The sequence below is a fragment of the Lutjanus erythropterus genome, chromosome 9, assembly GCF_056507025.1.
Source record: "Lutjanus erythropterus isolate fLutEry1 chromosome 9, fLutEry1.hap2, whole genome shotgun sequence".
NCBI lineage: Eukaryota > Metazoa > Chordata > Actinopteri > Lutjaniformes > Lutjanidae > Lutjanus > Lutjanus erythropterus.
Window position 1 is genome coordinate 6,578,445 of NC_139325.1, and position 15,656 is coordinate 6,594,100.

General features: G+C 37.3%; 1 protein-coding gene across 3 annotated transcripts in view; it reads left to right on the forward strand.

The window, feature by feature from the left end:
• Nucleotides 1-15,656, forward strand: part of LOC146321001 (glutamate receptor ionotropic, kainate 2) — a 371,281-nt gene that overhangs the window by 341,314 nt on the left and 14,311 nt on the right. The window contains exon 17 of one of the 3 annotated variants that reach the window (XM_084725990.1): nucleotides 11,198-11,330. The exons of the other annotated variants lie outside the window; for them this stretch is intronic. Coding sequence (XP_084582116.1) covers nucleotides 11,198-11,299 — 102 coding nt within the window. The 3' untranslated portion in view covers nucleotides 11,300-11,330. The remainder of the gene's footprint in view (nucleotides 1-11,197; nucleotides 11,331-15,656) is intronic. 3 annotated transcript variants of the gene reach the window in all.

Genomic DNA, 15,656 nt, shown 5'->3' on the forward strand with positions numbered 1-15,656 from the left:
AGTGTTTATTTGCTATTAGGTTCTGACCAATCAGACAGTGCTATGGGTGGAACATTAAGCCAGACTACAAAGTCTTGCAGTGTATTATACTGTACAGTGTATAATTATCAATTATATGTAGTACAGTAAAGTATAGTATTCAAAGTATACTGTATAGTATTATTATTATGGTGTATTTTTTTTATTGTATCCTTATATTTTATCTCCACTAGATACTGTGATGTAACTTGAGTATGCAAGTTATGTTACTTGAATAACATCAACATTGACTTTTAGTTTGACATGAACTCCAGTCTTCTGGATGAAAGACCTGTATTTGCTTAGACCAACTCCTCCATTTGCAGACTTCACTCACTACTACTACTACGTTGACAGCGTGGTGCATCTCACATAAACACAAATAGATTTAAATTGATGCCTCTTAGCCTATTATGGTGATGGTGAGTGTCTGTATGAGCCACTGAGCAGTTGTGTCTGAAAAGTTGGGAACTAGCTGTCAAAATGGAATGCTAGGGGCGCCTCCAGAAACAACCCTTCAGGGGTAACTACAGCATCATAGTTTGAAGCCCAGGAGCATGACCAAGCTACTGTATTTGACGCCTTGGGAGTTAGAACATGTTGTTTGTACATACATAAAACATGAATGAAGTAAGGTTTCACCATAAATTTATGTACCTGGGGTATCAATGTTCAGTATCAACCCCATTTTGTTATAAATGCTGAGTTTAACTTTACAAGGAACACTATACAAAATATTATTATATTTTTAAAAGCTTCTATTATCTTAATGCAGACTTATCCAACATATCCAAACTGCTTTAACACAGGTCTGTTTTAGGCTAGATGCAGCTGTAACTCTTTAACAGTGGACTACCATACATAAGGATGTTCTGTAAAATAAATAACTTGATATATAACATGGTATGTTTTATACATGTGACACTGTATATGGATCTGTAGTTATTTGAGTCACAGTGGTGCGCTGTACAATGACAGATTTGATATATTTACTTGTATGTTTTGTACGAATTAATGTGTTGGCATTAGCTGACAAAAAAAGCAGTAATGAGTTATTTTATATGTAGCAAAATAGAGGCTAAAGCACTTGAATTGAAGCCAGTTAGCTGAATAATGACAGCATAAACTCTCCATTTATATTGCAGCTCTGACTACTAATACATAAGAGAAACAAAATATGTGACACTTATGCTATATAGATTTTTATCACAATTGTTATCACAAAAGCTGATATTGAATAGAGAGAAACCACAATGCTGTGGACTGAACAAATGGTATTATGGCATATATATATATATATATATATATATATATATATATATATATATATATATATATATGCTTAAAGTGGAAAGTGGAGAAAGCTGTTTGTTTAGCAGAGACACATGAAAAGCAAAACACTGGAAATTGTATATTAGTACAAATAAAGAAAATTAACCTATGTTTTTTTCTAAAAAAAAAAAATCTACAAATGAAAAAAAAAAAAGAGTAACATTTTTAGTCACCAAAATATATGCTTTAATGCTAATTCTTCTTTATTTTTTTGGTTAATTTAAATGATTATGAAGATATTGCAAACTTAATGAGATCATTTTCACACAGGTACATGCCTAATATACACAAGTTGTTGTGTCATATGTTGTGAATCAGTGTGAAAATGAAATGAAATGAATGAAATGAAACAACGTCCACAGTCATTCATACACTACTTCAATTATTTAGTGATATCTGGATCTTTTTATTATTTTCAAATTAATTCAAAACATTTCTGAAAGGTGTTTGAATATTTCCTTGTAAGGTCACACCGTCTGAATTGTGTGCTGATTAGGTTGACATATCCAGTTGAAATTGTATTCTAAAACCTGTGAGGGCAAACAAAATGAACAATTATCCCAGAGATAGAGTAAATCCTTTAAATGAGTCTTCCGCCCCTGCTGTTTTGCCTTAAAAGTAATAAGCTCTCATGGGAGGAAAGAAACATTAATTCCAATTTCTGGAGCTGCACAGTAATTATCCTGGAAGAGTTCAGGAACTGCTTCCTTTAACATTTGATTGTATTGATCGTACAGTGTTTTAGCTCGGCCTGCTGACCCTGTATTGATGTGTCAGACAACCCTGTTGTGCCAGTTTGTTAATACACTCAAATATGTTAACACACATGTATAGATTCACAAATATACAGATTTAGCATAAACACACATGCACACCTCAAGGCTGTGACTGTGAATAAATGGGTTGGAAACACAGTAGTGAAATAATAATACATTATGCTGTAGGCCAAGGCAACCAGGGTTACACTAATGTTTCTTTATCACTGTAATGTTTACCTGCTAAAACGTGTCCATGACTTGCAGGCATACGGCCTTAAAGACAGTGTTGTATTACAACAACAGACTGCAACAAGTGACCATGAACGAGCAAACACCTCCCACAACAACAAATCATTGAGGGCAACTTTTATGTTTTTACTCATGCAAGGATTTGCCTCTATGCATGAAAGCCAGTGCAGAAACAAATACATTAACAAGACAAGAATGTCTGAGTGTTTTACCAGAAATGAGCAGAGCTCGCAAAATAAAATATATAATATCTTTATCTTATCACAGAAGTGAAAAGGATGTTTCAGTAATTAAAGTGAAACAAAAAGATGAACTGTTGACCATAAAGTGTGGAACAGATTTAAATGTTATAGACATAATTTATGATTCATGATTATATTCTTTTACCACAGAGTAGACTATATGCAATATATAATGTACTCTGTCTTACTGCCAGAGGTAATATGACTATCCTGGACATTGAGGCTACCTATATGGTGCTCAGGGTAGGCTTGGGGTGCAGTAAATATATGCAGGATCCATATCATTATGGCAAGCTATTTTAATATTTAATCAGCGGGGCTGATGAGTAGCAATTTAATTTTCACCGGCAGAATTGATATTTCAGTATTTGATATGTCAAAATGTTAATTCAGTTCAATTTAATTTTATTTGTATAGCACCAAATCATAACAAAGTTATCTCAGGGCACTTTTCAAATAGAGCAGGTCCTGACTGTGTTCTTTATAAACTCAACTGTTCCCACCAAGAGCAAGCACTGAGGCGACTGTGGCGAGGAAAAACTTCTTTTTAACAGGCAGAAACCTCAACACTCTTCATATCTTATAAAGATATCTGTAAAGCAGTTTAGCTAGAAATATGTTTTCACATGTAGGAATTGACCAGTAAGAACTGATTGACTGATACCTTTAGTTCAGAATAACAATACCAATAACAATTGAATTTCCTCATGTTGAAAATGGATTGCGACTAGTGAAATGTCATATTAATTTCAGATATGTGGGCCTGTCATTGAAGATATCTATGATTAAATTTTGACAAGTCAAAATTCCATATTTGATATCTAAAATTAAGTTCTGACTACGTCTAAAAGCACATGTAGATATCTCATATATAATTGTCATTAGTACGAATGTCATTTTCACTAGTCACAGTTGTATTTCAGATGTCTGAAATGCATTTCTAGATATCTGAAATTACATTCTTACTTTAACTTTAACTAGTCAGAATTGAAATTTGGATATCTAGTATTTCTTTTGTGATATATGTAATGTAAGAACAACTGTAGATATTAGGAATGATAGCAATTAATTGGATCAGGTTAAATTTAATCGATCTTTTATCAAATAAAGATATGAAATATAACAGAGATTAAAGTCAATATAACAGTCAATATAATGTTAATATAACAGAGGTCTTTATATTCCATAGACTATGTAATGCTGTCAGACAACATGCAATGGTTTTTCAAAAGCATTTGGTTTTATTTGCTATAAGCAATTGTTTAATGATTTTTAATAACAAGTAACCAATTAATTGATTATTAACACTACCAATGATCAATTAAGAAAAGAGCTTACAATTTGAACCCAACTAGATAACCATGGTGAACACTGTCACTAGTAAGATGTGAACTGCTGATATAATTTTCTCTAATTAGAACTGAGTTGTAGATTTCATTAATTAGAATTGCAAATCATTCAAATTACATGATGGACATGTCACCTTGGAATTATAACATGTCAAAATTGAATTTTAGATATCTGTAACTGAGCTTTGATAGAAGTCAGTGGTGAAGAGCTAACTAGTTGTATTCAACCTACTAATAGGAGATTTTAGCTGATTATGAAACAGTCTAAATTTAATACTTATGCCTCTATATGGCCTACATTAGCAAACAAGACCATTGGCGAGAATATTTGGCTATGTCCTTATAGTCATGTCCTTGAAATTAGATGCTAATTTAATTTTTGAAGTTATAATTTGTGTTTTTTTCCAGTGCAAACACTACCACCAATTGCCATTCACAGTGATTTTGAAGTACAACTAGTCAAATTGCTATCACCGCTACTGGTTGAATGTTAAAAGAGCTTGTCAAACATAATCCACCACTGGCAATAAGGCATTTAGGTGCTGCTTTGCCTTATTGTCAGTGTAAATATACCCCTACTACTCCAGGGGTACATTGTGTTTCGCTCCAGGGGTACATCATGTACAGCTGGTAGCATTTTTTGCCTGGGGTACATTACATACATGCAAATTTCTGCATAATGTACCTCTGGCAGTAAGGCTTTCGGGCTTATATCATGTAGCCCTGGTAGCCTTCACAACACACCACATGTAGCAAATATGTGTGACTACTGACATCGACTTTCATGTGTGTACTACTACTGGTATGTCCTCAGGTTGGTGCAGGCAATTGTGTTAGCATCAGTGTTCCAAATCAAAATACTGCTCCTGAAATAATGTATTAATAAGCTTATAAATAGTGTTCTTTTTATCTTCAATTATAAATTTGACTTATCCAACTGGTTATGACCTGAATACACACATACTTCAACTAAAGCCTTTTTTTCCCAGAAAGTTTCTTTGAATTCAAATAATACATTCAAAACCTGTCCCCTGAACCTTGATATAGGGTTTGTGTACCTGACAGTGTAATGTGTGAACACACCAGGGTATAATGGAGCATATGCAGTATGATAAGACGTTCACAGTGCGAGTGTGAGCTCCACAACAGCACTGCTCCACCACAACACCAGTCCCTAAACAAGGTTATTCATCTATTCAGAACAAGCTAAATAAAGGCAGACATGATGAATAGACGTAAGGGGCACCTCACAGGAACATAACAGATAGTCTGGCTTTTTTTTTTTTTTACCTTCTCAAGGTTTCTCCATTCAAATTACAGAATTCCACCCCACTTCAAATCTTGTATTGACAATGAATTGCTTGCACTCTTGTGTCACGCATAAATGCCACTAATGTCACATTTTTTACACTCTGGTATGTGTACATTCCCTTGATTGGAGCACATGAAAGTGTGCAGTAATTAACCCACTGTCACTTATTTGCTTGGGATTGCACATATTGATTTACTATTGAGATAATATAGGATCACTGGACTAGAATTAACTAGGGTTTGACTAATATTGGTTTTTGAAGGCCGTTTGAATTGAAGCTGCTTATAGCTGGGATGTGCTGATGTCTGTTCACTTCTCCCGTCATGGAGGACCAAAGCTCTCCACTCAAAAACGCAAGAATTAAATTCTTCGAATCTCGAGACTCTGCTGGTGGGCAAAATGTTAGAAATGTATCCAACCATCCACCCTCAGCCCAACAACCAGCGATTGCTGACACATCTGAGCAGTCTTCTAAATCCAATCCGTTTTTCTCTTTTACCACACTAAAACTAGCTTAACAGTGGTGTTAAGATTATGGAGGAAGATTGTTTGGTGAATTGTTGACTCTCATTCCAGTGTCATCAAATACAGACACTTTGGGTTGATGGCTTGGTTGGAAACTCTGGATTGACACTCAACAATCAACTAGAGCCACCCACCTGAAGCATCTGTATTTGACCTTGGAATGAGACTTACCAATCAACTATCTTTCTCCAAAACAGTCTTGGTTCCAACAATCACCAACTCTGGTTTGGACAAAATAAATCCTTAATTCACTGTGTTACATGTAAAAATATTTTGGCTGTTTTCCTCTCACAGGTTTGTACTGTGCTACATCCATTCTAATTTATAGGTGCCATTACAGCAGCAAAAAAGTTCAGTGATCAATGATGTATATTTATTTAGCTCATTTTTCAATCTGCACATGCCTACAATATGGATAACACAAAGAATGATCATGTTAATTAAACATTGTTGAGGTTAGGCGATGAAACCATTTCATAGAGATTCATTTTTGGATTGTGACAGGACATGAATTATGGCCTTCACCACCTCAACTAAATAGTGTAGTATTAGGTAGGGACGGTAGGGACAAGCCCCTACCAATATCCAGGGATTACTGACTTGTCCCACGCAATAATTTTCCTTAAATTATGACCAGTTTTATCCATCAGGGACTCATCGATTTTAGTTTGTGAGATTCAGTATTGTGACAAAAACCTTTATATTATAGATGCAAAAAAGAGAAATAAACACAAATGTTTTAGATTGTAAATTCTGATGAATGCAACAGTCTTAGTCAGCACTCCTGTGGCAGCAATACAGCCTCATAGCTCCAGCTGGGACATGTTTATCGTCCCCACCAACCCTGACATGAAATGTCCGCCCTTGCCTCAACCTCCACATCGTTACTTTCTGTAATGCGACATGAAGGGCAATTCCTGCATGGTCCATGGAAGGTTAATATGAACACAATTCAAAGGAATCTTTGCTGTGTTTTAAAAATGATTTGGCCTCTTCCAATTGGTGGTGAATGAACATGCGCACGTCCACATCCATCAAAACTTACTATGTGTCCTAAACATAAGCAGATCTAATCACAGAGTTTTTCAAATCTAGGATTTCCATCTGGACCCTAGGAAATTATGCTGACCGTGTAAAAATACCGAGCTCCAGCTTAGCAAACGCTTAGTACTAAAAACAGCTCTTTTGTTTGGGTTGGCAGAGGTTGAATTAGCGGTGTAGTGGCTGTGGACACTGAGAGTAACCAAGGCTACCACAGCTGGGTACAATGATAAATACATTAGCAGGTCTCACCCAATGTGAGCTGGGATTGGCTCCAGCCCTCCACCACCCTGCAAAAGGACAAACGGTTATAGAAAATGGATGGATGGAAGTCTTGTGTCTTGTGGACATTAAAGACATGCAACCTCAAGAACTGTGAGTAATTGAAATATGGTTGAAAATTGGCAAGGTGTTCCTTAAAGATAGAGTTAATCACACACCTATTTAGCAGAAGGGGAACCTCTGGGGTATATTATTGACTTCAAGTGAGGATTGCATTTAAAATGTATCTTAAAACGATTAGAAAAGTATAATATGCAAAGAAAGAAAAACTTGCCTTCCAACTTTGATGGATTGTTTTTGTCTTTTAGGAACAAACCTGATATAACCTCAATAATAATGACTCAGACTCATGACTCAGACTTGCTGGAATGATACATTAAAAAGGCCAGTACTTGAAAACCAATATTTGGGTCTAACCCTAACCACTGTTTGATTTATTTTGTCCAGATATTGATTAAAAAAACTACTATAATGTGTAGTTTGTGCATCCCACAGTCCTAATTAGTATCAGGCTAATTTATGAAAATGAACCATCTATTTTGTGTCATTGTGAAAATCAACCATATATTTTGTTTCATTGCTCTAGGCCCCTCATATAATTGAATACCACCTACTTTTACAATATGGGGTTGTTTTCTCACCATGATGCTGAAAGTGTCAAGTTGAAAAATGTGGTGCTAAGCATCTCTTTGTTGTGTTTCACATGCTTGACAGTGCACACCCTGCAATTTGCATTTTATAATTACTTCTGTTCTGTAACATTAGAAAGGAGCAAAAATAGCAGCTAGTCATTTATATAATGAGATGAGCCATACGCCCTCATATACAATAGAGGAACTGTTAATAGTGTTTTTAAAGGTTAAATAGACATGTTAAGTATGTGTTTTTGAGATTACTGCATTTACTAAACAGATTGTAATACCACAAGATGAGAGCATTGTTAGAAGAAAATATACACTTGTTAAAAATTTTAATAAAAGTATTAATAAACATTTGATAACTTTAAAAACAATAGACCTTTGATTCATCTGCCAAGACTCTGAGACTTCTTTTCTTCATGTTTTTTTGTCTCAAGTGTCTTCCCTTTACATTATTTCAGTGCATTCCATCATCACCGCTACATGGCGACATATTCACTTTAAAGGAGCTCTCCAAGACTCCTGCTTGTTTGCCTTCTGATCCACAGGCTGATAAGAAGATACATCAGTTTCATTTCTGTGCACCAACTACAGAAGTAAAGCTGGGAATGTTTTAGCCTAGCTCAGCACAAAAATTGGAAACAATAGCCATCAAGAAAGAATCTGCTTTCCAACCAAACTTTGTCAAACACTGTTAATGCAAGATTTCAGGTGTAGGTCTTGTTCTTCAGTGACTAGAAAAGTTCCAAGAGGTGGGTCTAAACAGACAAAGATACTTGGCAAACTTGGTGCTTAGGCCTCAAGGTGTCAGTCTGGAAATACTTAAATAATTAGCATTTGTGTCAATATAAAAATGTACTTTATGTTTTAACTTGCATCCTTGTGAAATGGAACATTAACTTAGAGTCCAAATTCACAAGAACAGAAAGAAACGGTCCACAGCATGTCAAATTAGGCAACTTGGTAAATGCCCCTATGGTTCAAACTACGATGCTGTAGGTACCTCTGTAGCGTAATTTCTGGAGGTGTCCCTCTAGCAATATTTTTTGATGTGCTGTAAGTATGATGATGTAGTATAGACTGGGAAAGTGTGCTTATTAAGGAGGTGGGGTGGATGGATAAGTCAAACAAACAGGACTTTCACCAGGAGTTCTTGTCCTGTGTGAAACCAAGACTCAACAATGCTGTCTTACATAATTTATATTACTTAACATTATGTTATGTTACATATTTTCATTCGTAAATTTAGGTAAGTAACACAATTATTTGAACCCAAATAATGATCTTCTCCAAAACCTAACTAAAGTTTGTTTCCTAAACCAAACCAAATAGTTTTCTTGCCTAAACCTACCCAAGTATTTCTTATGCCTTTACGCTGAAACTCTACCTGGATGTACAGTATATTACTGCTAACTTGACCATGGAGCCCTGCAAATGCAAAACTGGTACTAGAGAGGTACATAGAGGCTCACAGTTTGAAGCAGAGAGCCACTGATCAAGCTGCCATAATTGACCAGCTGGGCATAAGAACATCATCATCTCAACCAGACTCAAGTGATTCTTCAGTGCTATATACTTACCCAATAAAGAACATGAGTGAGCCAAACCAGCTTGGTTTGCAACAAACTTAGAGACATCATAACCAAAGGGCTTATTAAGGTAACACTTCTCACTGACATTGACCATAACCTGACCTCGCAGATCAGCCTTTGAGATGATTAGTCTTGATCCACTAACAGGCCATCACAACTTAGAAAATGTCGGAGCACATTTTCCCTGTGGCAGTATTAAACTGAAAACTAAATTTGGTGACACAGTAATTAAATTCATTTGCATTTCCAGTACCACTTATAATGCGCCAAGCTGGACCCTCTCCAGCGCAGGATCAAAGCGCGTCCAACCTGCCTCCAATTAGGCTGCAGTGATGTCTCATCCACCACAGCCAACCCGTAAACGTGTCTGTGTGTTCAGCTTTTGTAGCTTCTAACTGGATCTCTGTGATTTGAAGTAAGGTTCTCTCATGTCCCTGTACTTTCAGGTATCTTCTTCATTTTATTATTTCATGTTCACTTTCAGCTGGATAGGAATCATGTTAAGTTATGAAGTTATGAAAACAAAATATTTTCTGATTTTGCTGCTTCTTAATAAAAGCTTTCAAATAACAAAATAACAGGTCAGGTTTTCTGGTCAAGAATTTCTAGGAAATTAAATGCATTTACCCATTGCTTTACAGCTGCTTGACTTTAAACAGTTGTTATCAGTTAAAGAGACCCTCAAGCAGGAGGCCCTGTTGTAATGGAGATGCAAATCCCTGCCATGCTGGGCTGAGTCAAATCAAGTCAAGCCAAGCCAGACCGTATGGACAAAGGTTTCTCAAATCATAAATTTAGGAGTCACCTGAGTTTTCAGTCACTGGGTTCTCCAAAACTAACTGCTTCTACAAACATAATGTCTCACTGGCTGTTTTAAGGTTTGAACTAAACAATATACAACATGCCAAGACAACAGTGTTGGATTTTTTTTGTATTTGTATTATTTGTACTTTTTCACCTTTGATGGAGCTGAATCAACAGTTTCCTCATTCTAGCCATTGTGTTAACTAGGCTATGGTAAACACTTCCTGGACTTCTTTGAATGAAATTTCTATTAATCTTCTCAACTAACCATGGGTAAGATGGCAAACAAGAGGATTCCTTTAAATGGCAATCTGAGTTTTTCCTTTATGTGTTCATCATGTTCTCATTTCCAACTTGTTCAATGCGGCAGCTTGGTCAGTGGTCCGATGCTTCAAACTGCGATGCTATAGGTACCCTCTAGCATTAGTTTTGCATGTGCAGGGCACCATGATCAAGTTAGTAATAATAAATATGCAACCTCTGGGTTAACTTTGAAATTAAAGGCACCAAAGCTAGTTTGGTAGGTTTAGGAAACAAAGCTACTTAGTTTAGGAAAGGATAATGGTGCAGCATCATAGTTTGAAGCATTGAGGCACTGACCAAGCTGCTTTATTTGACATGTCGGAAGTGAGAATGGGCCGATACAGTCTAGTGTACAGGAAGTGCTTGATGTTGCTTTCAAAGTTTTGAGTTTTGGGTAGATAGAAATATTAACCTCCCTCTCATAAGTCCTGCAAGGAAGAGCAAAGTCAAGGCAAAGGAGACAGTTCGTTTGGTTTTTCCCCCAAAGGAGATGTCAGTGTGTGTTAAAATATGCTTCAGAAAATTAGTCTTGCTAATTTAACCAAAGTTAAATCTTTCAGAAAACTGATTCTGGACTCCATAATTTTCCACTGAATCACATGCCTCATAGACTTTCAGATGACCATTTCTTTGTCATCTCCATGCTAGTCTGTCAGATTTCCATGATTACCATGGTTGTCCCCTTCCTCCCTCTCCTCCTCCTCCGCCTCCTGTTCCTTTCTCTCCTTTTCTGCCCCCCATCCCTCCCTCAGCTCCTCCTCCGCTTCCTCCTCCCGCTCCTCCTCCTCCCGCTCCTCCTCCTCCTGCTGCTTTTTCCTCTCTTCCTGCCTGCTGCTGAGGCTGCCGCAGACTAACCTGACTCGGGGTGCAGGGACCACCAGCTGTGTGAGGAACCCATCTCATCAACCCAGCACACACACACACACATGCACACACACACACATGCCCGCATGCATATGGATGCACATACACACAAACACACATAGAGATGTATGTGCTGAAAGGAAAAGTCTAATGATTCAGGTGGATGGTCTCTGTTACATGGCAGGGTGGAGTTTTTTAACTATAGATTTTTCTCAGAGCTGCTTCTGAGGCAGAAACAGATTCAGTGGTGCAGCTAAATCTCAAAGGGTGGAGTCAAATAAGCTCCTGTCCCAAATTAGCATCCACCTGACATGTGTCAGACAAGATTTTAAGGGCTGTCCAACTCCTGCATGGGAGACCAAGAAATGCAGCTGTCTTTTGCATCAGTTTAGAAGGCTATCTTGCCAGACAAAAATGTCAGTACTGGAAGACACAGCAAAACCCTGGGTTACATCTGCAGGTGGGACCAAGTCATTGTTTTGCAAGTCACAAGTAAGTCTCAAATCTTTGCACTCAAGTCCCAAGTCAAAATAGGCAAGTCCCGAGTCCTAAACTTTGAATTTCAAATCCTAAACATGTCATAATGTAGCTGTGAGTTATCAAGTCTCATTGGTTTACAAAGTTAATTAGCTCTCAAGCTAATGTTAGCTATGTTTAAATTAGCCTCAACATATCGATCAAAAGTTTGAAAAGTTTTAAAGTCTGAAATTGTTGTCTCTCTGTCTGTAATTTTCAACTGACCTGTTTTGCTTTTCATTCGCAATCAAATAGTTTTTACGATGATCAATAATGTAGCGCTAGTTCATGGGTCTTTCCTGCAACTTGTTTGGATGCTGTCAGATTGGTTCAGCCAAAGTGGATCTGGGTAACCAAGGGTTGACTCGCTGAGAATGAACAGTGTTAATGTTAGCTGATTCTGGGAATGAAGGGAAATACATTCATTCATGGATTCACACTTAAAATAACAGACTTAAATCTTTGGGCTTGGGGGAAGGTATCAAGTATTTTGAAGTCAAGTCCAATTGAAGTCATGAGTCATTCGTGTTAAAGTGCAAGACCTTTTTTTTTGAGTCATGTGACTTGGGCTTAAAATTCTGTCTGAAAAGCATTGCAGAAAGATCACGGCTATGATTGATAAAAAGATGAAAGTTAATTACAAGTCTATGACACGATGCATAATCTGGTCTCCTGCGTCAGCACTGGATGCAAATTGGAACAGGAAGTAAATTATGAGGTGCAGAATCGCCCAACATGGACTGAACTCCTTAGATAGTGGGGTGCATTATTACTGAGAGATGTTAGTTATCATTAATCTTGTACGTGATTCGCCATTGACCAATGACACCTCACATGACATGAGTTAAACATCGCGATCCATTCAACCACCAGTTCTGTGTGGTGAATTTGGCAATGTATGGTTTTCAATAAGAGCAGGCCAAACACAAAACAGACTTAAGCCTCTGTGAATCTCCTGTAGACTGTGGAGATTTGGGGCGTCGGTGCAGGGTTCATTTATTTAAACAAAGTCCAGATAAGATAAGATAAAATAATTGCTGCCGTGACAACTTTGGTAAAGCCTTTAAAAGCATTAATCTGTGACTCAAACTGATCTCCCTGGATCCTATTTCATTGTCTGTTTTCAGTCTGAATCCCTGCTTAGTTCCATTCTCTGAATGATTATTTGAAACAGTGTGTCTGTTTTCATTCAGGTGAAAATAGTCACACAGCAGCTATTTGACTCTTTACACCTCCCCTACTTTAAAGAGCGATGCAGTCTGTACAGTGTGAAGGTTGTGGTGGATAATGGGTCAAATATAGAACTCTCCCCTGGGAGGTTTAAAACCCTTTTGAAACTATTAGTCAGTGTCTACTTTTATTTTTTTTTTTTTTTTGACTTATTTGACTTTTTTCAGTTTATTTTCAGTTTTCCCCAGTTTTCAGCCACAGTTTGGATAAGTTTAGGCAACAAAACATCTTAGGTTTGGGACAATGAATAAATAGCCACATTGGCTATTTACACCTAGGGTGCAAATAGCATCATTGGCTGATGACACCTGGGTGCTTGTCTCTGCCACGCTAGGCTATATACACACAAGTGTAAAGAGCCACACTGGCTATTCCACCAGGGTGCAAATAGCACCTGCCTTATTTAAAATGTGTCTCTGAGTTTGGTAATTAACCCAGCTGACCTAAATTGAAACTCACCATACACATCAATGTAGCAACCTAAGGCGATCTTTTGGATGTACATTTCATTAAATGTAGTTATATATTTTTACCACTCAAGTTTGCCAGATGACTAAAATTCTGTAGATGTGTTTCTTTTGCTCTACAAGTCAGATTTAGGTAGTGTGTTACATTTATGTAGCCTCTCTTAGAGCAGCTCAGAGAAAATGTACTATACTCAGAAATACTCAGATAAAGTCTAAAGTCCAGCCTTTGCATCACTTGGTCTCTTATAAGGTTTAAGATTTAGGGGGATTTATTGACAGAATATGTTATTTATGAATATAATATTCATAAGTATGTTTGCATTAATGTGTCATCACCTGAAAATAAAAATTGTTGTGTTTTTGTAACCTTAGAATGAACTGAAGGAGTGGGTCCTTTTCCACGGAGGCCATCATATTGAACCATCATGTTTCTACAGTAGATGCAAATGAACCCAAATTAAAATAAATTAATTTTACTGGTGTCGCAACCTAGTAGGTATAAAAGAGGGGGAAAACATTAACCTTTGACTGCTCTGTATAACTTAACAAAATGTTACTTTCCTCCTCATGATAGCTCTAATTTATCCTCCTTTGAGAGAAACTTGTTGCTGGAATTAATGAAATGTAGCAAATAACTGACGATTTAAAAACAGAAACAGTGAGGAAGAAAGATTGGCTGGCAGAATGTTTAATGGATTAACTGGACTGAAATTAAAAATGAAAGCATCATAAAACTTAACTGGGTTGAATCCACAAACTTTTTTTTTCAGGAACTTGAATATTTTGCCCATTAAGTTAATACTGGATCACATTTTAAATTAGAGTTTAATGTTTTGTTACAAAAAAATAAAAATGAATCAAGGTTTAGAGTAAACTGAGAGTAGAGCTTAGCAAGGATGTTTCTTAATTCTAAGCTACTTTAAAGTTTGGTGCTACCAGTTTAAAGTTAAACCATGATTTAATCAGGTTAAAATCTTAATCTTCGCTGGTGCCACTCAACCATACAGCCATATTAATTTTATATGTGTGGCATTACAGGACAAAAATAATGGATTTGGAGGGCAAAGGACATGATCTAAATCTCTCAAGATTTTTCTCACATGTTGAGTTCTTCTTCACTCTCACTGGACATGCACACAGAGATAGAATTGAACACGAGGGCATCAATCAGGACAAAGTTCATCCACCGAGCGGAATACACACCGCACTGCACCAAATGTGGATGACAGCTCAGAGGAGCCCACAGATTAGGCAAACCCTCAAAGCAGCTAATCATTTACCGCCCACTGGGGGCCGGAGACGCAGAGTAAACTGAGGATTACAGCGCAGCCGTGCCCCATCCCATCTGCATCACAGCTCCACATCTGTTCCTCCTCCATTCAAGCTAAACGGAGCCCATTAGATCACTCTCACAGGTGAGGGGCATTCTATGTTGGGCTGAAGAACAGATCAACAATGTTCCTTTGAAACTGATTCTGATCAGAACTAATATTTACCTGCTAAACGTTGTTACATCAATCAATTTTTTCAGATTACTTTTGGATTACTGCACCATAAAATCTATATATATCTGTGAATATCTATATAAAATGAGATTAAAACAGTAATATCCGTGTGGAAATGTCCTCATGACTTATAAACCATTATTCATCTGTACCATCAGGCCTGTGTAAATAATCCCACAGACTAAATGCACCTTTTTCTTTTCAATGTCTGCTTTCAGCTTTAGATTTACGACCTTTCCATTCTCCTCAAAGCGGGCAGACCCTTCCTCTAAGCTATCCCACAGTGCCGTGCGGTGGTACAGCTGCGGCTGATTGTTGAGCGTCATAAAAACTCTGTAATCCAATGACCCTAAGCAGCCGCCATCAATCCAACATGCCACCAGCAGGCAGCCATGATGGCAATGTGTCCCCTGAGTGTGAGCAGAGTGGGCCCAGTGTTCCCTGAAGCCTGGAGCTATATGGCTGTAACTGGTGAAAAAACTGCCATGCCATTTAATTTTACAGAGGGGGGAATCAATAGAGCTATGAAAAGCCTGTTTCAGAGTGGCTTACACAATCAGCAGGTTCACTGTGAGGTACGTGAAAAAAGAAAGACATATTTGGAGACATTTCACGTGTTTGTTGCAGAT